General features: G+C 35.9%; 2 protein-coding genes across 11 annotated transcripts in view; one reads left to right on the top strand and one right to left on the bottom strand.

Moving 5' to 3' along the window:
* Positions 1-3,372, bottom strand: part of mms4 (Methyl methanesulfonate sensitivity 4) — a 38,274-nt gene extending 34,902 nt beyond the window's left edge. For 6 of the 7 annotated variants that reach the window (XM_076481003.1, XM_076481008.1, XM_076481007.1 and 3 more), the window contains exon 1: positions 3,235-3,372. The gene's annotated coding sequence lies outside the window, so the exon portion shown is untranslated. Of the gene's footprint in view, positions 1-3,056; positions 3,076-3,234 lie in introns of those variants that run through there. The other variant, XM_076481004.1, reaches the window with a different exon arrangement.
* A 6,204-nt stretch (positions 3,373-9,576) lies between these two features.
* The window catches only part of LOC143237423 (uncharacterized), a 90,688-nt gene continuing 75,536 nt past the window's right edge, over positions 9,577-24,728 (top strand). For all 4 annotated transcript variants that reach the window (XR_013020062.1, XM_076476662.1, XM_076476661.1 and 1 more), the window contains exons 1-3: positions 9,577-9,720; positions 10,575-10,627; positions 10,842-10,935. Coding sequence is in view for 3 of the 4 variants with exons in the window: in XM_076476662.1 (XP_076332777.1) it covers positions 9,640-9,720; positions 10,575-10,627; positions 10,842-10,935 (228 nt within the window). In the remaining variant the exon portion in view is untranslated. The remainder of the gene's footprint in view (positions 9,721-10,574; positions 10,628-10,841; positions 10,936-24,728) is intronic.

The raw sequence follows: 24,728 nt of genomic DNA, 5'->3' as shown, positions 1-24,728 counted from the left end.
GAGGAGGTTGTTTGATTCAATGAACCAAACAAGATGAGCATTAACCATCCTTTATAAGGTTTTACAGAGGCAGCTCATCAAAGCAATTGGATGGTACATTGAAGGAATCTTTGGATCCTTCCCAGGCTTAGAGAAAAGTAGAACAATAGCCTGATGCCATGCATCAGGAAAATATTCTCCTGTTAGATCCAATTAAAACTAAACAGAAGAATAGCAAGAGAAGCAGGAGGTAGATTGTGCAGCATCTCATAGTGTATGTCATCAGGCCCAAATGATGTACTGCTAAACTAATGAAGGGCCAGTTTGAGTTCTACCAGTGTAAAGGGGAGATTATAGTCATAGCGACAATTAGCCCAAAAAGAAAGAGATTATCGCTCTGCCCAAATCTTGATGGCTAAGAAGGTGAAGATGAAGCAGAAGTGCTAGATACCTGGCAAAAACTTTTACCAAGAGTATTAGCAATGCTCCAGACATCAGCTACTTGGTCATCAGAGAGCAAGATCAAAAGAGGGACAAAATTATACTGTCTACTGACCTTTAAAATCTTGTCCCACATGACTTTGGAACTGGTGGTAGAAGATATGCTGGTTGTGAATTTAATCCAAGATTCCTTTTGGCTTTAATGTCTTACCTACCAAGCATGTGGAAAGTGATGCAGTTAGAGTGTGTGATACCTACGAAACAAATCCCAGGCCTGATTTTGAGCTTTCCATGCCATGTGGCATGCAGGATTCCAACACAGACGAGAATATCAGGGAAAACTTGTTGAAGTTTCAGGAATACACTGAGCTGCTGCCTGTATAATACAGTCAGTAACTGCTGCCAACAGTCATCTATAGATGACTTACAGACAATGGCAGAATCAAGTTCTGTGAGAGCAGTGAAAGAGGAACAGTTGGCTTGATCCAGCTTCCACCAGGGCATGAAGGTCAGGTGTCATCAATCACAGCCAGTCTCTCTCAGAATGATAGGAAAATGATCACTGCCTCACAGGTTACTATCAACCCTCCATGAAAAGTGGGAGAATACTGAAGAGGAACAAACTGAGAGATCAAAAGCATCAAAAGACTGACAAGATGCATGAAAATAAGTATAAGAGCTAGTATTGAACAGAGAAAAGTTGTGATCTGATAGCATATGCTCTTTGGAGAAACCCCTTCCATCAATATCAGCACCTCCCCAGTGGGTATTATGTCCATTAAAGTCCCCCAGGATTAAAAAGGTAGACAGAAAATGTTCAATGAGAGCATCAAGGTCTGACTGATCACAGGTCTCTTCAGGAGACAGGTAGAGAGCACAAACAGAGATTGTACAACCCAAGGAAACACAGATGGCTATGAGCTCAAACCAAGGATGCATTGAGTGGCAAAGACAGGGTGGGCACATGATGACTGATCAACAGTGCCACCCCTCCATGTACTCATCTATCACACAACCTGTCATTTCTATACAAAGAAAACTGCTGAAAAGTGACTGTATTGGCAAGTTTCAGAAATGTTTCCTGTAAGGAAAGACACACAGGATGCTAAGAAATAATCAGTGTTTTGATGTCATCCAGACTAGAACATAAATCTCAACAGTTCCACTGTATCAATGTGGCCATTTTTATTTATGTGTAGTCAACTTGGGTGGAGTGCCCCTCTGTTTTCAACCACATCTTTTTTTCTTTATTCAAGGGATGTCTATTAACCTCCATGGACCTTGCCCTGGGTCGATTAAACAGGTCTCTGTCATTGGAAGAAGATTCCAGTGACTGAGGACATGAACGAATGATTGTTTTGCATCTTGGGACCGGAGAAGATGTACCCAAGGAAATGCCCATATTTGGAACTAAAGGAAGTGGGCTGGTAGGAACAGAAATGGGTGTTGACATTGATCCATCAAGTTTCTTAACCATGGATGTCAAGACTTTTCAGATGGTTTGAGAACGATTGTTTTGGAACCAGGGAGAGATCAGTCTGTACTCCTACATGTGGATGTAGTGATACAAATGTCAAAATGAAGACACTGGTTGACATCATAATTCCACCCTTGTGAGTAGAGATATGCCTCACTGCAGAAACTCCTTGGGTGGAGAAACCAGCAAGGACTCTGACTGGGGGATGTTCTTCAAATCACTCTCAACAATAACTCCTTGTGACAAATACCACGTAGCTTGGAGAGTTACCTGAATGGGTATATTCACAATTGCCTTCAAATGGAATAGTTCACTGTGTTTAGGAGTGAATGTTTTCACTCTTAAATTAACTGCATCCACCACTTCTAATGGCAACTCATTCCAAAGGTTAACTACCCTGTCAGAAAAATAACAGTCTTAGCTTTAGATGATACTTTGCTGTCAAAATCTATATCCAAGTCCCTTAGTCCTATTCTTGCTATTAAGTATGAAGAAAGATAACACATCAACAGTAAATTCTCTTTACAATCCCAAACACTTCAATCATATCCATTTTAATTTTCTTTTAAATAGAAAATAATTTGAGAAATTTAATCCTCCCCAAATATGACAACCCCTCCATCTCAGATACTATTATAGTAACTACTCTCTGAACAATTTCCAACAATTCAAATGTTCTTCCTACAATAAGAGGCTTGAGAGCAAACACAACACTACAAATATAGCATAATCAGAAACATATAAAATAAAATTGAACTTCTTTTGATTTGTATTCAATATTTGGCCCACCACTAGCAAGAGCATATTCATGATAGTACTAGGATGGCTCAAGAAAGTGGTCAACAACATGTGCAGGATTGTTATTACTTACCAATACTATAAAATTACAATTAAAAGGTAATAGAGCAGCTACGTTAGAGCCAGATCTCGCGACAAACCAAGTCCATTGTCAATTCAATTTAAAATAAGTACAAGAGACAATGGGCGAGAAGTTTACACTAAAGGTTAATTCATACTATGCTTCTACTTGTTTTTGTTGTTATTATAGTATCATATTAAAAAGCTCATTTACGATTACACTTCAGGAGACAGTGACACAGCACTGATCAACTAGTACGATAGTCGACTTAACATCAATATGGATACAAATGTCACCTACTATTAGTATTGAAATGGACAATGTCAGTTTCAAACTCAAAATTACAGTTCTAGTTCTACAGATTTCCGTCTAATACATCACTCATGGTTACGTAAACCTTCTTCGTTAAAATTAAATTATGAGTTAAGTAGCACATTGATATATGCAGCAAAAAGTACAGGAAAAAAGATAAACTTACTTCTCTCACCTAACATCAATATAACATTAAATTGATTACAGTACCATTTGAATTTGGCACCTAGTAACAGATTCTTTCGCTACTTACAGACCCTCTACTGGCAAAAAGAAAAGTCCTGTATATATTCGCATGCTGAAAAAAAAAAAAGGGAGGGGCAAACAAACTTAAATATAATCCTATTAAATAAAATGGATAAACAAAACTAAAAACATAATCCATAAACATATAACATCTCTAAAGATATCCACTATTAATAATAATGAATATTTATGAATGAAAAAATAATATTTACTTACCATAACATTTTGGAACCACATTGGACCTATTGGTCCATCTCAGCATTCCATCAACTAAACAAATTAAAATAACTTGACAAAAGTTTAATGCCAGCCCTTATTATTCATATAATTGTCAAGCATGTTCTTAAGCTCGTTTAAATTTACTGCATTTACAATATCCGAAGGCAACCAATTCTAAAGACCAAGCACCCGGTTAGAAAAATGAAATTGTCTTAGCTGAAGAAGACTTCTACCCTAACAAAATTTATATTTGTGTTCATAATCCTGATATCTTCAGAATTAAATATAAGAAAGGGTGATGCATGGACACTATTCCCTTTAAAATCTTAAATACCAGAATCAGATCCACTTTAACTTTTTTTATCAGGATAAAACAATTTGAGTGGTTCTTGATGACGAGAAACCAACTTGAAGTAAAAAATTGTATCTCAGAATGGCTGGTATGGGTATTAATACCTTTATTAACAAAGCAGAGAACAACGTTTCGACTATCCCAAGTCATCTTCAGGTTAACAACCTGGTAAAGTCGAAACATTGTTCTCTGCTTTATTAGTAAAAGTGTTATTACCCATACCAGTTGTTCTGAGATACAATTTGAGTGATTTCAGTCTCGTATGACGCCTTTTCCACCCAAGGTACCATTTTAGTGGTCTTTCTAGGAACCATTTCCAACAATTCAATGTATTTCCTAAGGTATGAAGCCCAAGACTTAATAAAATACTCCAGTGACCTGTATAATGGAATTATAACCTCTTTAGACTTGTATTCAGTATATCTGCAGATACAACATAAAACCTTCAAATTTACTAGATTCATCATTATTTCTGCTGGTAAAGTAGCTCATAACGTTTTTTAAATTTGCAATAAAACTTAAATATTACAACTTCATGTTAAAGTAATAGGATTTAATGTGAAAAACACTGTACATTCAGTGAATTCGTATACTGCAATATCTAAATCTATGTAGAAATACGAGTTTATTATCGATGCAAAACAAAAAGAAAGATTTACGATTTCTTTGATAAATTCTTTAGGTAGACTGGTATAGTATTCACAGTGATATTTAATGGAATGGACGGCAAGTATCTGTATCTTCTGCCAAAGTTCTTTTTATATATGATTTTAATATTTGGTTACTGGCTTGAAGTATCTGTTAGTATGGTCTTTTATCTATTGAACTGCACGGTATTTATGAATTTCATATTATTTCTTTCACTGTTTGTCGTAGTTGCAACATAAAGAAAAAAAATACTCCAAAGCCTGATACCTGAGCATTTCCTGTTGTAAGAGGACATAAACCTCTGGTCTGCAGTTAAGCCTTGCCATACTATACAACCCATAACATATTTGTCAAATACTACAGGTATGAATCCTTCTTATAAGAGGACCGATTTTTCCATCTGATTTTATTATACACCATTATATACATTCCAAAATGGTTGCAAAGGAATTGTTCTACCATTTAAACGATCATCCGAGATATTAAAACAAGTTTATTTTAAAACAAAGTGTGTATTGTATATTTCAATTCACACACAAATGACTAAACTCGTTCTTGTGCGTTACATATCTTTTAAACAAATATTAAACAATATCAGATGAATTTATCCTTAAGCAGGGGCGTAAATCCTGGGGGGTTGGGGATACATCCCCCCTTCATTTTAGTTGGGGTATGGTGCACACAATCATTCCCCCTACAGTTTGGTCTGTTGAATTGTTTTATTGCATCACAGGCCTACAAATTGTGTGCTTGTTCTTGTGATTTTTGTGTTATTACCAATTGAATTACATAATTAGGCCTATATGTAGGCTTTTTCAGTAGCCGAAATGTACATCTTTAATATAGGCGTGCTTCCAAGTTTTTCGATCTAAGCGATAGTTCGTAAGTATCAGTCAGTAGGCCTAAATATACATGCAAGGCTTGCAAGCACTGTCACAGAATCTAACTACGTCTTGTACGTAGGGTAAGATTAAGTTTTGTTTTGTTTTGGGAATTTCGCACAAAGCTACTCGAGGGCTATCTGTGCTAGCCGTCCCTAATTTAGCAGTGTAAGACTAGAGGGAAGGCAGCTAGTCATCACCACCCACCGCCAACTCTTGGGCTACTCTTTTACCAACGAATAGTAGGATTGACCGTAACGTTATACACCCCCACGGCTGGGAGGGCGAGCATGTTCAGCACGACGCGGGCGCGAACCCGCGACCCTCGGATTACGAGTCACACGCCTTACGCGCTAGGCCATGCCGGGCCTATTATAAGATTAAGTAAAATTTTCATCACAACAGATTGAACAGAGCATGAAATTCGAAAATATTACGCATAAACATAAACTCCTGTGATCTAGATCTGGCAGGCCATTTGTAGCTCGTAGCTGCATCAGTCTTATGCGTATATTGTGCGGTTTTCCTACGCCATTTGTTCTTATCCATGTCTAGCCGGTTTTATTGTCGAATGCCTTACTATCCTTAGTTGCCGAAATCGCTGACCATAGTGTACGTTTTGTGTACAGTTAACGACAGGTTCGGGTAGCTCGGATCCAGACGCGCCTCCGCTCCCGTATCATAGACAGTAAAAATATTATATTATCTTGTATAATTAGAACACAGTAGGAGCGATTTCAACGGCCTGAAGCCTCTACTTCAATTCTATTACTAGTTTTTGTTTAGGTGTTTTTATTTAATAGACGGGCTTATACACATTATATCACAACGTATTTGCCTTTTGATGAGCTTTAACAGGAATATAATATATTTGTGATTGTTTAAGTATATTTCGAGAAACTTGCAATTACTCGTGTTGTAACTAGCACACATTATTGTCCCAGCGATGCCCAGGCGGTCAGTTGGATCGATAGTCACTATGAGGTTCGCGCGTTCGACTTAAATACATTGTACAATTCAGTACTACTTCCATTCTGTTCTATTTTCGTTCGTTGTGCGTTAGAGTTTTTCAATAAAGACTGTATTTTAGCCTGTTGAGTCATCTGGGAAACAGATTCCAGTTATGACAAGCAAGCATCTGAAACTTTCCGATATTAGACAGTTCTGCAAGCCAGTTACCGGTACTACAAGTGACAATGCAGATGCAGATAATCCAACAAACTCAAGCAAAGGAATAGAAACTTGCCATACAGAGGAAATACCATGTTCATCAGATGACGAGTCTGAAAATACTTGTGCAGCTATTGCACATCATGAACCAGATAGTTGTGAAACAAGTTTGTGCAGTAATGAAAAATCTGACAGTCCACAGATACAGTGTGGAAAAGCCTATCATCCAGATGCACAACTAATACCACGACAGAAAGCAAAATTTCCCGGACAAGTGTTTTGATGAGTCCAATGGCTGCACTTTGACAATCAGACTCAAAAAGTCATATGCTTTCATTGTACCAAGGCGGAAAATAGAGGCCTTTTTACAGGGAATTTGAAGAGGCTAGTGGACTATACTTTTATATCCATCGGTTTTTGAAACTGGAAAAAGGCAAAACAGAAATTCAGCGAACACCAATCCTCCTTTTAGCACAGATTCACTATATCTCCAGAAGGTTTACGTGATGTAACTCCAGTGACTGTCCAGCTACACGATGGAAAAAAGAAGCAACAGGAAGAATGCAAAAGAAGTCTAGCCAAAATATTCAGAAGTTTACGTTTCTTACTGCGTCAAGGTTTAGCATTATGTGGACATACTGATACGAAGGGGAACTTCCAGGAGCTTCATTAAAAAACCACTTTCACATCACCCAAGGCTCAGGCTGAAATAATGGAGATGTTCAGCCATCAAATACAGTATACCCTCACCTATTCGCGGTTTCCCATTCGCGGCCCCGCATATTCGCGGGTTAGGCTCTTAACCCTATCGCATCGTATGCCGGTATACCAGGCTAGCGTCATAACGTCATAAAAACGAATGCTCGGTAAACCAGGTTTTTGTAGGTCATAGAGACTAAAAGCGCTTTTCGAGGGTATGTCTGTATTTACTCTCTCAAGCAGTTTTATCGATTGACGTCTTTATCGAACAATTAATACTGAATTGTACTGTACTGTATTATTATTACCTGAACTGTGCGTACTGTATTTATCTGTCTAAGTTTGCCTTTAAATTTGTTCCACTTTCTGTCAATTCTAATACATGTGTTGTACGCATAGAAAATGACTTTACGGTACAGTAATACAGTAAGGGTAACTATGCTATGTACGTTTCTTTTTGATTAAAATATTGTTGCAGTACAAAATTAAAATGTGTTTATATTATCATTACTACATTAGTGAAATACAAATATTGTTGCAGTACAAAATTAAAATGTGTTTATATTATCATTACTACATTAGTGAAATACATGACTGCATGCAATATTACTACATTATTACTGTATTAATGAGTAAGAGTGTCTTTAGAAAGTGTCTGGGAAGCATTTAGTACCGTATATAATCTCATACATAGAAGTTTTAAAACTGCATCCAATATTCGCGGGGGGTTAAGAACCTAACCCCCGCGAATAGCGAGGGAATACTGTACTGAGGAACATAGCACACGAAGTGGGGCAAAGTAAAATATTTGCATTAATGGTTGATGGCACTCAAGATATTACAGGTTCTGAACAGAAAACAATATGTGTACGATATGTAGATGAGAACCTTGACGTCCATGAGACATTTCTTGGTTTGTACAATGTTTCCAACACAACTGGTGAAACAATATCCTTGACCATACTTGATGTACTGACTAGACTCAATTTACCACTGACAGGATTAAGAGCACAAACTTATGATGGAGCTGCTAACATGAGTGGTGTGCACAGTGTATGCTAGGCAAAAATAAAAGAGAAGCAACCATCAGCTTTGTTTTTTCACTGCGGATCATACAAGGCTAATTTAATAATGCAACATGCAGTTGAAGCTTGTGAATGTGTTCGAGATTCTATCCAGTGGGTACACGAACTTGGTGTCTTGCTTCAGAGGTCAGGTAAATACAAGATAATGTTTGAAAATATTGTGTTGTCAGACAGCCACAATGGTCCAGTTAAATACATCAGCCCTCTGTGTGGTTGTGCTGCCTATCTGGAATTACATGTGCTAATGATCACTACAGTGACATTGTTGATTCTTTGTCTGAATTAGCAAATGAAAAATTAGATGCAGCAGGGAAAGCATGTGGTCTGCTGGACAGATTTGACAAAGGAAAGACAGTTTTAGGATTGTTGATGGCTCAGCATCCATTAGCCACATTAGAGGAACTAAACCGTGCATTCTAAGCAAAGTCAGCCACAGTATCTGGCAGGATTGAAGCATCTGCAATGACAGTTGAGCAATTGCAGGTATTGCAAACAGAAGAAAATTACAACAAGATATTTGATGAAGCTCACAAAAAGGTAGCTTCTCTAGATGTGGTGCCTATTGAACTACCACGCATTTGCTTCCTGCTATTCGTATACATCGTTTTGTTACAAAATTTGTTTTTTTTTTTGTTTATTAATTTTATTTTTCTTCAGAAGAAATAACTGATATTAGATTACATCAAAATTCCTATTCAAGTTAATATTCCCCTTTCGAGTGTCCCTCGCTAGTACAACGGTAAGTCTACGGATTTACAACGTTCAAATAAGCGGTTCGATTCCCCTTGGTGGGCGAAGCAAGTAGCCCGCTGTGGCTTTGCTATAAGAAAACACACACACACACGCCTTTTGAGTTTCAGCTTTCTTAACGAGAAAAGCAAAAGAATTTTCCTGGTGACTAACCATTTCCTTTATTATTTTTCTACCGTAAATTATAAAACCGTTGCTGGTTAAATTTTGAATTGGTTTACAGGTATTTATACCGTATAAGTAAGAAAGATCATTAATTTCACCTCTTAGAAACAGACGATTATTCAGTTCATATACCTTTATAGTTTCACATTGCTATCCATTTGGATTTTGAAACGTTGTTATTGTAGACAGTACAGTTTTGACACAAGTGCAAAAAACAAACAAACCCAAAACTATGATGTGTTTATAAGTTTGATGTACATTGCTGCAGGGTGTATAATATATAAAGGCGCATGCCCAGTAGCCCCTTCCAGTGTCTGCGCTTTTACTGTTAGGTGTCTTGTATCTCGAAGCGACGAATGCGTAATGTGTTTCGTCTGATTCGAGAGCAGTATTCAATTGGAATGGCATATGACAATATTTATTGTGGGACATGGAAAGTATGTTGTGGTTGTATTTGATGTTTTCTTTGAAAAAGTGTTACTATTAGTACAATTTAACGTAATTTCTTTTTCTTTTTTTCCTTTTTGCTGGTTGCCGGCTTTATATTTATTTACAGTATCCAAACCTAATGAAAGATTTCAATTGAAGTAGAAATTGTAACAGATTTATGAAATACGCCCACATTTTAAATTTAAATTGCTTTTTCGTATCTATCCACACATTCCATTAACTTGTATTTAAGTTCTGTGTAAGAAAGGAAACTTTACAAGTTAGTAATTTTTGAAACATGAAAAAAATTAGTTAATGCGGTAAAACCACATAGTATGTCGTAGTCAGCAGGATTTTGTTTTATCTCTTTATATGATGATTGATCCAATAAATTGGGAGAGGAGAGTAATTGATGCGCCATATAATTGGATGAGACTACTCTATGAGATTTTTGAAAAAAAATTCAATGATGTACGAGTAATTTGGAAACCTTTGTTGTAAGCTTTGTTGATATTAATATTTGCTGTATTTTCTAGAGAATATTTATAATGAAAAACATTATGTCGTGCTTGGGAAGTGTAATTTACTTGAAACAGGAAGATAATTTAAACTACCTTGAAATTTCCTTGCTAAAAATATTTTGCAGAATTAATGAAATAATAGAATACACAATGGATTATCCCTGCAGTTTCTTGACTTCAAATGTTATTTGTGGCAAATTTAAAAAAAAGGTATGAACTAACAGGGTTTTCATGTGGTTGAATTATTGAACTAACAGAGTTTTCATGTGGTTGAATTATTGAACTAACAGGGTTTTCATGTGGTTGAATTATTTTTCAAAGTAATCCTATTTCTTTTACAGATTACCAGTTGCAACTCTATACCAGGAGAAAGTGGAGCTTCTGGGATAGAAGGGTGAGAAGTTGGGATTTTTAGTTTCATCATAAAATTATTTTATGGTACAAATGATGGTTAAATATAAAGTTAAACTTTAAAATAAACAAAAGTTTACATTGGTTTCAATTACTTATGATACTTTTATCGTTTGTGCAAAATTCCAAAACAAAACAAAACTTTTATCTCTGAATTGTGAATTTTTGTGTGGTTAATATCTTTATTTTTGTATCAGGACAGAGTTTACTCTCAGTGAAAATGGTGATGTGATATGGAAAGTCAAGGAGGGCACAGAGCCAATGCCATTTTTTAATTGTGAAACATATGAGGTCAGGCATTTACCTGTATGATTGACCATAATACTGAAGTAATGGATTTGAAATATTAAAAAATGATATGATTTTATTAAGAAATGAAAAACAATTATTCGTCATTCACTATTTTACTAAGAAAATATAAAAGCTGAGATTATTCACAGAATGTTTTAACTAACATAACAATTATGCCAACATAAAAGTGATAACGCATAAATGTGAATCACTAGAGAAAGCTAATATTTTAATATGTGTATTACAACTATCCAACTACTTGTTACTGAATCAGAAATTTTAGTTCTGTACAGTATCTCACCAGAGAATTACATTTGATAATACACTTAAATAAACACTTTATATTTATGGTTTTTAATATCTAGATGTCCATTCTTAATCATATCATTAAATAGTTTCAGAAAATTAAAATACTTAAATAAGAGAGTTGACATGAGATTTTCATATTACACCACAGTTTACACAACTCTTTTACTACTGATTGCTACATGAGACTTCTGTTTCACCACTGACTTTTGATAATCCTGCTTAGCCACCAGTAACTCCTGCTTCACCTCTGACTATTGTTAGAACTCTGTTTTATTGCTGAATGTTGTGAGACTTCTGTTTTACTGTTGACTGTTGTAAGACTTCTGCTTCACCACTGATTGTTGTGAGACTTCTGTTTTATTACTGAATGTTGTGAGACTTCTGTTTTACTGTTGACTGTTGTAAGACTTCTGCTTCACCACTGATTGTTGTGAGACTTCTGTTTTATTACTGAATGTTGTGAGACTTCTGTTTTACTGTTGACTGTTGTAAGACTTCTGTTTTACCATTGACTGTTGTAAGACTTCTGCTTCACCACTGATTGTTGTGAGACTTCTGTTTTATTACTGAATGTTGTGAGACTTCTGTTTTATTACTGAATGTTGTGAGACTTCTGCTTCACCACTGACTGTTGTGAGACTTCTGTTTTACCACTGACTGTTGTGAGACTTCTGTTTTACCACTGACTGTTGTGAGATTTCTGTTTTACCATTGACTCTTGTGAGACTTCTATTTTACCACTGACCATTGTGAGACTTATGTTTTATTACTGAATGTTGTGAGACTTCTTCTTTACCACTGACTGAGAAAAAGTAAAGTATATAAGATATTTTGTCCTACAAAACATTTGCATAAACCCATTCCAGCCATAAAGCCAAATATATAATAACTAATAAACTACTTAACATCATACAAGGAATGAAGTCAAGTATATAGCACACATTATGAACATCACTCTTAGATATACATGACTGTTTCCTTTTACATTAAATGCTAGAGTTATGATTTGGTTATTTCTAGAAGAAGTAGTTTATTGTAGGTTTTTTTATATAACTGTGAATCATTCATTGTGTAGTTCAACAGTTATGAAGTGGTGGTAATTATATTATTGTATCATATTACTAGAACCTAGAACCTCTTGAGCTTTTTCATTGTTTTAATTGAGTATTATTGCTACATAATATTTAGTTGTGTGGGGAATATTCTAGACCTCAGTCAAGATGTAAATGTGTGTCAGAAATTTATTTTGAAAGCTAGATCAAGACTGTGTGTTTGTGAATTTAGCCATAAAGAGCATATAATGGTGATTTTTAAAGTGAAATAATTACTGATTGTATTGTAATAACAGAGTAGAGAAGAAGAATTTATCTTGTCAATTGTATTATAAAGTAATTGAACCAATCTGTGTGGACTTTGACAAAAAAAAAAGATACAATTACTTAAGCTCTGAATACAACTGTGATAATCAACAGTGTAATGAACGTTTGTGTATAAGATTGACTTGTTTTAATATATTAATTTAATATATTAATTTAAAACCTGTGGAGTGTGTGTTGTTTGTTTATTGTTGAAATATATTGTCAATAAGTCACAGACACATACTGTAAAGAATCCAGCCATACAGAAGATCTGACAGTGGTTAGCCTGCTAGGATCTACACAGGTAAATGGCAGTAGAAGTAGACATAAGCCTCAGAGGCAAACAGGTGTATTTACACATAACTACTACAGTTGGTGGCAAAAATACTGTAGAGGTCAAAACTACAGTATATAATCATGTCAACTGATTTTGATAAATGGATACAGAGTAGTGAGCTACCTGGGCTCAAAGACAGTGAGTGATATATGAAGGTTTGATCAACAACAACAAACCCTATAGAAAGAAGAGCATCAACAGAAAAGAGAAGAAAAGAAGATACTGGAAATAGAGGGAATTAGAGCACAAACTGAGACTGCCAAGCTTATTCAACAGAATGACAGAGGACCTAGGAATGACAATGGGGTTAGGGCTAACAGGTCTAAGCTGCCCAAATTTGATGAATGGAAAGATGACATGGATACTTTCCTGGATAGATTTAAAATATTTATCCAAAGCCAGAACTGGACAAAGACAACTGGGTAGTCTTGGGCCAGCCCTTTCTCAAAAGAAAAGGTCTACAAGTGTATGTTGACATAATGTCAAAAGATGCTATGTACTATGACAAGTTAAAAGTGGCCTCACTGAAACACTGTGAACCTACCAAGGAAGGTTTTCACTGGATGTTCAGAGAAGTCAAACCTGACATTGGAAAAACTGTATGGCAATACTTCACAAGATGGACCAGCATGTGAAGACAAATAAGAAGGACTGTCAGATCTAATATTAGGTAAACAGTTCAAGATTATGTGATTCACTGACACATCACTGTTCCAAAGAGGGAGAGCACTAAAGAATATGGACAAGATGACTGAGTTGGCAGAATGGTATTTGAAAGACCATGGAAGAAGTATAAAAACAAAACTGGGAAGTCAGTTAACAGCCAAAGGTGAAGCCAGGGATGACTGACCAGGATGTCTCCAAAGGTGACAAGAAGTCAACACACAAATGAGAGAAAAAATGCTATGTTTGTTATAATGTGGGGCACATTGTGAATGAGTGCAACAGCAGAAATTTCAACATAAAACAGTTGGAGCTATCTACTGGTGCTGACAAGAAACAAAAAAGGATGGTTGTCACCATGGATGCTGCTGCCTAGAGAAACAGGATGAAGATAACTTGTCATATTCATCACAGTGCATGATTGATGGTCAGCTCAAGTTAGCAAATGTGTCAAAAGTGGCATTGGTGACTTAAGAGACACTGGGTGCAGTAATAAGAATCAGCCTTAGTATTTGATGACCAAATGATGAGCAAGGTACATTTGTGTGTGCTGATTGATGGGACAGTGTATGAAGGCACCCACCTGTGACATGATGATTTACAATATACCAAGCAATAGAAATTTGGAGGAACCAGACAGAATGGATACTGATGAGGTATCTGCTGTCACCATAAGGGCTCAAGAAAAGAAAAGTAAGCAAGACATCTGATAGTCTTGAATGGTGACATCCTTAATGTAGGAACTGGAGGAAGCACAGAAAAAAAGACCCTTCATTGCTGAAACTTTGGGACAGTGTTTAGGAGAAAGTCAAGCAGAAGACAGAGAGAAAAGGGACTTACAGAAATGAGGACTGGAAAGGAGAGCTCTATACAATCCATTAAGGCAGTTCTACTGGGGAAGGTAAATAGATCATAGTACCTGCAGAATACTGGGCTCAAATCATGAAATTGACTTATGAGTCTATTGTGTAAGGACATGTAGAAGTGAAGAAGACAGGAAAGAAAATCACTAGCAACTTTCATTATCCAGGGTTTTTTGAAGATGCAACCAGATTCTGCAGGTCATGTGACATCTGCCAAAGGGCAACACCTAGAAGGAAGGTAGCTGAGGTGCCATTGGATGAGGTGTATCTTGTAGCCATTCAGCAGAGTAACTGTGGACTTGATCAGATGACTTGCAGCTTATTTGACAAGGGCATCTGGTTCTGGTACATGCTGATAGTAGTTGACGACATGTCATGTTACCCAGAATTCATAGCACCACCAAAGATAGAGATGGGAAAGCTAGCAGAAGCCCTCCTGGAAATGTTCTCTAGATTAGGCTTTCAAAAAGAAGTCTTACTTGAGTGACAGAGCCAGTTTACTTCAGAACTGATGCAAGAGGTATACATTCTCATCAGAATTACGTAGCTCATTACCACCTCAGATGTAATGGACATAGTGAGAGAGTCAATGGTATCTAAAAGTGTATGCTAAAGAAGTTGTGTCAGGAGAAACCATCAGACAGGGGCAGGTTCATGCAGACAGAATTAGTTACTTGCTGAGAAATCCCACAAGTGAGTACCAAATTTTCAGCCTTCGAGCTGTTGTATGGAAGAACAGTGTGAGGACTAGTGCATATTTTGAAAAAACTGTGGACATGAGAAAAAGGATTAGAAGTAAGGAACAATTACCAGTACATGTTAGATAACAGGGGAAAATAATTAGAAGTGAGGAACACTGACCAATACATGTTAGATGACAGCATAAGAAGGATTAGAAGTGTTGAATACTAACCAGTACATATTGGATGACAGGGAAAGAAGGCTTAGAAGTGTTGAATACTTACCAGTATATGTTAGGTGACAGGGGAAGAAGGCTTAGAAGTGTTGAATACTTACCAGTATATGTCAGGTGACAGGGAAAGAAGGATTAGAAATGAGGAACACTTATCAATACATGTTAGGTGACAGGGGAAGAAGTTTCAGAAATGAGTAACGCTTACCAGTACATGTTATATGACAGGGGAAGAAGGATTAGAAGTGTTGAATACTTACCAGTACATGTCAGATGAAAGGGGAAGAAGGATTAGAAGTGAGTAACACTTACCAGTACATATTAGATGATAGGGGAAGGATAGAAATAGGTAATACCTACCAGTACATCTTAGACGACAGGGGAAGAAGGATTAGAAGTGTTGAATACTTACGCGTACTTGTTAGATGACAGAGGAAGATGGATTAGAAATGAGTAACACTTACCAGTGCATGTTAGACAACAGGGGAAAATAATTAGAAGTGAAGAACACTTACCGGTGTTAGATAACAGGGGAAAATAATTAGAATGGAAGAAACACACTTATGAGTACACATTAGATGACAGGGGGAGAAGAATTAGAAATGAGGAACACTTACCAGTACTTCATAGATAACAGGGGAAGAAGGATTAGAAGTATTGAATACTTATAACTACATGTTAGATGATAGGGAAGAAGGATTATTAGAAGGAACACATCCCAGTACATGTTAGATGAAAGGGGAAGAAGGATTAAAAATGTCGAATACTTACCAGTAGATGTTAGATGACAAGGGAAGAAGAATTAGAAATGAGTAACACTTACCAGTAGATGTTAGATGACAAGGTAAAATAATTAGAAGTGAGGAACACTTATCAATACATGTTAGATGATAGGGGAAAATAATTAGAAAAGAGTAACACTTTCCAGTACTTGTTAGATGACAAGGGAAGAAGAATTAGAAGAGAGTAACACTTACCAGTAGATGTTAGATGACAGGGGAAAATAATTAGAAGTGAGGAACACTTACCAGTACATGTTAGATGACAGTGTAAGAAGGATTATAAATGTTGAATACTTACCAGTACATGTTAGATGACAGTGTAAGAAGGCTTGGAAGTGTTGAATACTTACCAGGACATTTTAGGTGACAGGGGAAGAAGGATTAGAAATGAGGAACACTTACCAGTACATTTTAGGTGACAGGGGAAGAACGATTAGAAATGAGGAACACTTACCAGTACATTTTAGGTGACAGGGGAAGAAGTTTTAGAAATGAGTAATACTTACCAGTACATGATATATAACAGCAGAAGAAGGATTAGAAGTGTTTAATACTTACAAGTACATGTTAGTTAGAAGGGGAAGAAGGATTATTAGAAGGAACACATCCCAGTACATGTTAGATGAAAGGGGAAGAAGGATTAAAAATGTCAAACACTTACCAGTAGATGTTAGATGACAAGGGGAAGAAGAATTAGAAATGAGTAACACTTACCAGTAGATGTTAGATGACAAGGTAAAATAATTAGAAGTGAGGAACATTTATCAATACATGTTAGATGATAGAGGAAAATAATTAGAAGTGAGGAACACTTACCAGTAGATGTTAGATGATAGAGGAAAATAATTAGAAGTGAGGAACACTTACCAGTACTTGTTAGATGACAAGGGAAGAAGAATTAGAAGAGAGTAACACTTACCAGTTTATGTTAGATGATAGGGGAAAATAATTAGAAATGAGTAACACTTACCAGTACATGTTAGGTGGCAGGGGAAAATAATTAGAAGTGAGGAACATTGACCAATACATGTTAGATGACAGTGTAAGAAGGATTATAAATGTTGAATACTTACCAGTACATGTTAGATGACAGTGTAAGAAGGCTTGGAAGTGTTGAATACTTACCAGGACATTTTAGGTGACAGGGGAAGAAGGATTAGAAATGAGTAATACTTACCAGTACATGATATATGACAGCAGAAGAAGGATTAGAAGTGTTTAATACTTACAAGTACATGTTAGGTAGAAGGGGAAGAAGGATTATTAGAAGGAACACATCCCAGTACATGTTAGATGAAAGGGGAAGAAGGATTAAAAATGTCGAATACTTACCAGTAGATGTTAGATGACAAGGGAAGAAGAATTAGAAATGAGTTACACTTACCAGTAGATGTTAGATGACAAGGTAAAATAATTAGAAGTGAGGAACACTTATCAATACATGTTAGATGATAGGGAAAATAATTAGAAGTGAGGAACACTTACCAGTACATGTTAGATGATAGGGAAAATAATTAGAAGTGAGGAACACTTACCAGTACATGTTATGCAACAGGGGAAAATAATTAGAAAAGAGTAACACTTACCAGTACTTGTTAGATGACAAGGGAAGAAGAATTAGAAGAGAGTAACACTTACCAGTAGATGTTAGATGATAGGGAAAATAATTAGAAGTGAGGATCACTTACCAGTACATGTTAGGCAACAGGGGAAAATAATTAGAAATGAGTAACACTTACCAGTAGATGTTAGATGACAAGGTAAAATAATTAGAAGTGAGGAACACTTATCAATACATGTTAGATGATAGGGAAAGTAATTAGAAGTGAGGAACACTTACCAGTACATGTTAGGTGGCAGGGAAAATAATTAGAAGTGAGGAACACTGACCAATACATGTTAGATGACAGTGTAAGAAGGATTATAAATGTTGAATACTTACCAGTACATGTTAGATGACAGTGTAAGAAGGCTTGGAAGTGTTGAATACTTACCAGGACATTTTAGGTGACAGGGGAAGAAGGATTAGAAATGAGGAACACTTACCAGTACATTTTAGGTGACAGGGGAAGAAGGATTAGAAATGAGGAACACTTACCAGTACATGATATATAACAGCAGAAGAAGGATTAGAAGTGTTTAATGCTTACAAGTACATGTTAGGTAGAAGGGGAAGAAGGATTATTAGAAGGAACACATCCCAGTACATGTTAGATGAAAGGGGAAGAAGGATTAAAAATGTCAAACACTTACCAGTAGATGTTAGATGACAAGGGGAAGAAGAATTAGAAATGAGTAACACTTACCAGTAGATGTTAGATGACAAGGTAAAATAATTAGAAGTGAGGAACACTTACCAGTAGATGTTAGATGATAGGGGAAAATAATTAGAAGTGAGGAACACTTACAAGTACATGTTAGATGATAGGGGAAAATAATTAGAAGTGAGGAACACTTACCAGTACATGTTAGGCAACAGGGGAAAATAATTAGAAATGAGTAACATTGACCAATACATGTTAGATGACAGTGTAAGAAGGATTATAAATGTTGAATACTTACCAGTACATGTTAGATGACAGTGTAAGAAGGCTTGGAAGTGTTGAATACTTACCAGGACATTTTAGGTGACAGGGAAGAAGGATTAGAAATGAGGAACACTTACCAGTACATTTTAGGTGACAGGGGAAGAAGGATTAGAAATGAGGAACACTTACCAGTACATTTTAGGTGACAGGGGAAGAAGTTTTAGAAATGAGTAATACTTACCAGTACATGATATATAACAGCAGAAGAAGGATTAGAAGTGTTTAATGCTTACAAGTACATGTTAGGTAGAAGGGGAAGAAGGATTATTAGAAGGAACACATCCCAGTACATGTTAGATGAAAGGGGAAGAAGGATTAAAAATGTCAAACAGTTACCAGTAGATGTTAGATGACAAGGGGAAGAAGAATTAGAAATGAGTAACACTTACCAGTAGATGTTAGATGACAAGGTAAAATAATTAGAAGTGAGGAACACTTACCAGTAGATGTTAGATGACAAGGTAAAATAATTAGAAGTGAGGAACACTTACCAGTAGATGTTAGATGATAGGGGAAAATAATTAGAAGTGAGGAACACTTACAAGTACATGTTAGATGATAGGGGAAAATAATTAGAAGTGAGGAACACTTACCAGTACATGTTAGGCAACAGGGGAAAATAATTAGAAATGAGTAACATTGACCAATACATGTTAGATGACAGTGTAAGAAGGATTATAAATGTTGAATACTTACCAGGACATTTTAGGTGACAGGGGAAGAAGGATTAGAAATGAGTAATACTTACCAGTACATGATATATGACAGCAGAAGAAGGATTAGAAGTGTTTAATACTTACAAGTACATGTTAGGTAGAAGGGGAAGAAGGATTATTAGAAGGAACACATCCCAGTACATGTTAGATGAAAGGGGAAGAAGGATTAAAAATGTCGAATACTTACCAGTAGATGTTAGATGACAAGGGAAGAAGAATTAGAAATGAGTTACACTTACCAGTAGATGTTAGATGACAAGGTAAAATAATTAGAAGTGAGGAACACTTATCAATACATGTTAGATGATAGGAGAAAATAATTAGAAGTGAGGAACACTTACCAGTACATGTTAGATGATAGGGGAAAATAATTAGAAGTGAGGAACACTTACCAGTACATGTTATGCAACAGGGGAAAATAATTAGAAAAGAGTAACACTTACCAGTACTTGTTAGATGACAAGGGAAGAAGAATTAGAAGAGAGTAACACTTACCAGTAGATGTTAGATGATAGGGAAAATAATTAGAAGTGAGGATCACTTACCAGTACATGTTAGGCAACAGGGAAAATAATTAGAAATGAGTAACACTTACCAGTAGATGTTAGATGACAAGGTAAAATAATTAGAAGTGAGGAACACTTATCAATACATGTTAGATGATAGGGAAAGTAATTAGAAGTGAGGAACACTTACCAGTACATGTTAGGTGGCAGGGGAAAATAATTAGAAGTGAGGAACACTGACCAATACATGTTAGATGACAGTGTAAGAAGGATTATAAATGTTGAATACTTACCAGTACATGTTAGATGACAGTGTAAGAAGGCTTGGAAGTGTTGAATACCTGGGACATTTTAGGTGACAGGGAAGAAGGATTAGAAATGAGGAACACTTACCAGTACATTTTAGGTGACAGGGGAAGAAGGATTAGAAATGAGGAACACTTACCAGTACATTTTAGGTGACAGGGGAAGAAGTTTTAGAAATGAGTAATACTTACCAGTACATGATATATAACAGCAGAAGAAGGATTAGAAGTGTTTAATGCTTACAAGTACATGTTAGGTAGAAGGGGAAGAAGGATTATTAGAAGGAACACATCCCAGTACATGTTAGATGAAAGGGGAAGAAGGATTAAAAATGTCAAACACTTACCAGTAGATGTTAGATGACAAGGGGAAGAAGAATTAGAAATGAGTAACACTTACCAGTAGATGTTAGATGACAAGGTAAAATAATTAGAAGTGAGGAACACTTACCAGTAGATGTTAGATGATAGGGGAAAATAATTAGAAGTGAGGAACACTTACAAGTACATGTTAGATGATAGGGGAAAATAATTAGAAGTGAGGAACACTTACCAGTACATGTTAGGCAACAGGGGAAAATAATTAGAAATGAGTAACATTGACCAATACATGTTAGATGACAGTGTAACAAGGATTATAAATGTTGAATACTTACCAGTACATGATATATGACAGCAGAAGAAGGATTAGAAGTGTTTAATACTTACAAGTACATTTTAGGTAGAAGGGGAAGAAGGATTATTAGAAGGAACACATCCCAGTACATGTTAGATGAAAGGGGAAGAAGGATTAAAAATGTCGAATACTTACCAGTAGATGTTAGATGACAAGGGAAGAAGAATTAGAAATGAGTTACACTTACCAGTAGATGTTAGATGACAAGGGAAGAAGAATTAGAAATGAGTTACACTTACCAGGAGATGTTAGATGACAAGGTAAAATAATTAGAAGTGAGGAACACTTACAAGTACATGTTAGATGAAAGGGGAAGAAGGATTAAAAATGTCAAACACTTACCAGTAGATGTTAGATGACAAGGGAAGAAGAATTAGAAATGAGTAACACTTACCAGTAGATGTTAGATGACAAGGTAAAATAATTAGAAGTGAGGAACACTTACAAGTACATGTTAGATGATAGGGAAAATAATTAGAAGTGAGGAACACTTACCAGTACATGTTAGATGATAGGGAAAATAATTAGAAGTGAGGAACACTTACCAGTACATGTTAGGCAACAGGGAAAATAATTAGAAATGAGTAACACTTACCAGTAGATGTTAGATGACAAGGTAAAATAATTAGAAGTGAGGAACACTTATCAATACATGTTAGATGATAGGGAAAATAATTAGAAGTGAGGAACACTTACAAGTACATGTTAGATGATAGGGAAAATAATTAGAAGTGAGGAACACTTACCAGTACATGTTAGGCAACAGGGGAAAATAATTAGAAATGAGTAACACTTACCAGTACTTGTTAGATGACAAGGGAAGAAGAATTAGAAGAGAGTAACACTTACCAGTAGATGTTAGATGATAGGGGAAAATAATTAGAAATGAGTAACACTTACCAGTACATGTTAGGTGGCAGGGGAAAATAATTAGAAGTGAGGAACATTGACCAATACATGTTAGATGACAGTGTAAGAAGGATTATAAATGTTGAATACTTACCAGTACATGTTAGATGACAGTGTAAGAAGGCTTGGAAGTGTTGAATACTTACCAGGACATTTTAGGTGACAGGGGAAGAAGGATTAGAAATGAGGAACACTTACCAGTACATTTTAGGTGACAGGGGAAGAAGGATTAGAAATGAGGAACACTTACCAGTACATTTTAGGTGACAGGGGAAGTTTTAGAAATGAGTAATACTTACCAGTACATGATATATGACAGCAGAAGAAGGATTAGAAGTGTTTAATACTTACAAGTACATGTTATAGAAGGGGAAGAAGGATTATTAGAAGGAACACATCCCAGTACATGTTAGATGAAAGGGGAAGAAGGATTAAAAATGTCGAATACTTACCAGTAGATGTTAGATGACAAGGGAAGAAGAATTAGAAATGAGTTACACTTACCAGTAGATGTTAGATGACAAGGGAAGAAGAATTAGAAATGAGTTACACTTACCAGTAGATGTTAGATGACAAGGTAAAATAATTAGAAGTGAGGAACACTGACCATAAATTGATAGATGACAGTGGAAGAAGGATTAGAAGTGAGTAACACTTACCAGTACATATTAGATGATAGGGGAAGGATAGAAATAGGTAATACCTACCAGTACATCTTAGACGACAGGGGAAGAAGGATTAGAAGTGTTGAATACTTACGCGTACTTGTTAGATGACAGAGGAAGATGGATTAGAAATGAGTAACACTTACCAGTGCATGTTAGACAACAGGGGAAAATAATTAGAAGTGAAGAACACTTACCGGTGTCAGATAACAGGGGAAAATAATTAGAATGGAAGAAACACACTTATGAGTACACATTAGATGACAGGGGGAGAAGAATTAGAAATGAGGAACACTTACCAGTACTTCATAGATAACAGGGGAAGAAGGATTAGAAGTATTGAATACTTATAAGTACATGTTAGATGATAGGGGAAGAAGGATTATTAGAAGGAACACATCCCAGTACATGTTAGATGAAAGGGGAAGAAGGATTAAAAATGTCGAATACTTACCAGTAGATGTTAGATGACAAGGGAAGAAGAATTAGAAATGAGGAACACTTATCAATACATGTTAGATGATAGGAGAAAATAATTAGAAGTGAGGAACACTTACCAGTACATGTTAGATGATAGGGGAAAATAATTAGAAGTGAGGAACACTTACCAGTACATGTTATGCAACAGGGGAAAATAATTAGAAAAGAGTAACACTTACCAGTACTTGTTAGATGACAAGGGAAGAAGAATTAGAAGAGAGTAACACTTACCAGTAGATGTTAGATGATAGGGGAAAATAATTAGAAGTGAGGAACACTTACCAGTACATGTTATGCAACAGGGAAAATAATTAGAAAAGAGTAACACTTACCAGTACTTGTTAGATGACAAGGGAAGAAGAATTAGAAGAGAGTAACACTTACCAGTAGATGTTAGATGACAGGGGAAAATAATTAGAAGTGAGGAACACTTACCAGTACATGTTAGATGACAGTGTAAGAAGGATTATAAATGTTGAATACTTACCAGTACATGTTAGATGACAGTGTAAGAAGGCTTGGAAGTGTTGAATACTTACCAGGACATTTTAGGTGACAGGGGAAGAAGGATTAGAAATGAGGAACACTTACCAGTACATTTTAGGTGACAGGGGAAGAAGGATTAGAAATGAGGAACACTTACCAGTACATGATATATAACAGCAGAAGAAGGATTAGAAGTGTTTAATACTTACAAGTACATGTTAGTTAGAAGGGGAAGAAGGATTATTAGAAGGAACACATCCCAGTACATGTTAGATGAAAGGGGAAGAAGGATTAAAATGTCAAACACTTACCAGTAGATGTTAGATGACAAGGGGAAGAAGAATTAGAAATGAGTAACACTTACCAGTAGATGTTAGATGACAAGGTAAAATAATTAGAAGTGAGGAACATTTATCAATACATGTTAGATGATAGAGGAAAATAATTAGAAGTGAGGAACACTTACCAGTAGATGTTAGATGATAGAGGAAAATAATTAGAAGTGAGGAACACTTACCAGTACTTGTTAGATGACAAGGGAAGAAGAATTAGAAAGAGTAACACTTACCAGTTTATGTTAGATGATAGGGAAAATAATTAGAAATGAGTAACACTTACCAGTACATGTTAGGTGGCAGGGGAAAATAATTAGAAGTGAGGAACATTGACCAATACATGTTAGATGACAGTGTAAGAAGGATTATAAATGTTGAATACTTACCAGTACATGTTAGATGACAGTGTAAGAAGGCTTGGAAGTGTTGAATACTTACCAGGACATTTTAGGTGACAGGGGAAGAAGGATTAGAAATGAGTAATACTTACCAGTACATGATATATGACAGCAGAAGAAGGATTAGAAGTGTTTAATACTTACAAGTACATGTTAGGTAGAAGGGGAAGAAGGATTATTAGAAGGAACACATCCCAGTACATGTTAGATGAAAGGGGAAGAAGGATTAAAAATGTCGAATACTTACCAGTAGATGTTAGATGACAAGGGAAGAAGAATTAGAAATGAGTTACACTTACCAGTAGATGTTAGATGACAAGGTAAAATAATTAGAAGTGAGGAACACTTATCAATACATGTTAGATGATAGGGAAAATAATTAGAAGTGAGGAACACTTACCAGTACATGTTAGATGATAGGGAAAATAATTAGAAGTGAGGAACACTTACCAGTACATGTTATGCAACAGGGGAAAATAATTAGAAAAGAGTAACACTTACCAG

The sequence above is a fragment of the Tachypleus tridentatus genome, chromosome 13 (assembly GCF_004210375.1).
Source record: "Tachypleus tridentatus isolate NWPU-2018 chromosome 13, ASM421037v1, whole genome shotgun sequence".
NCBI lineage: Eukaryota > Metazoa > Arthropoda > Merostomata > Xiphosura > Limulidae > Tachypleus > Tachypleus tridentatus.
The sequence above is the reverse complement of the archived record's forward strand: the minus strand, read 5'-3'. Positions and strand labels throughout refer to the sequence as shown.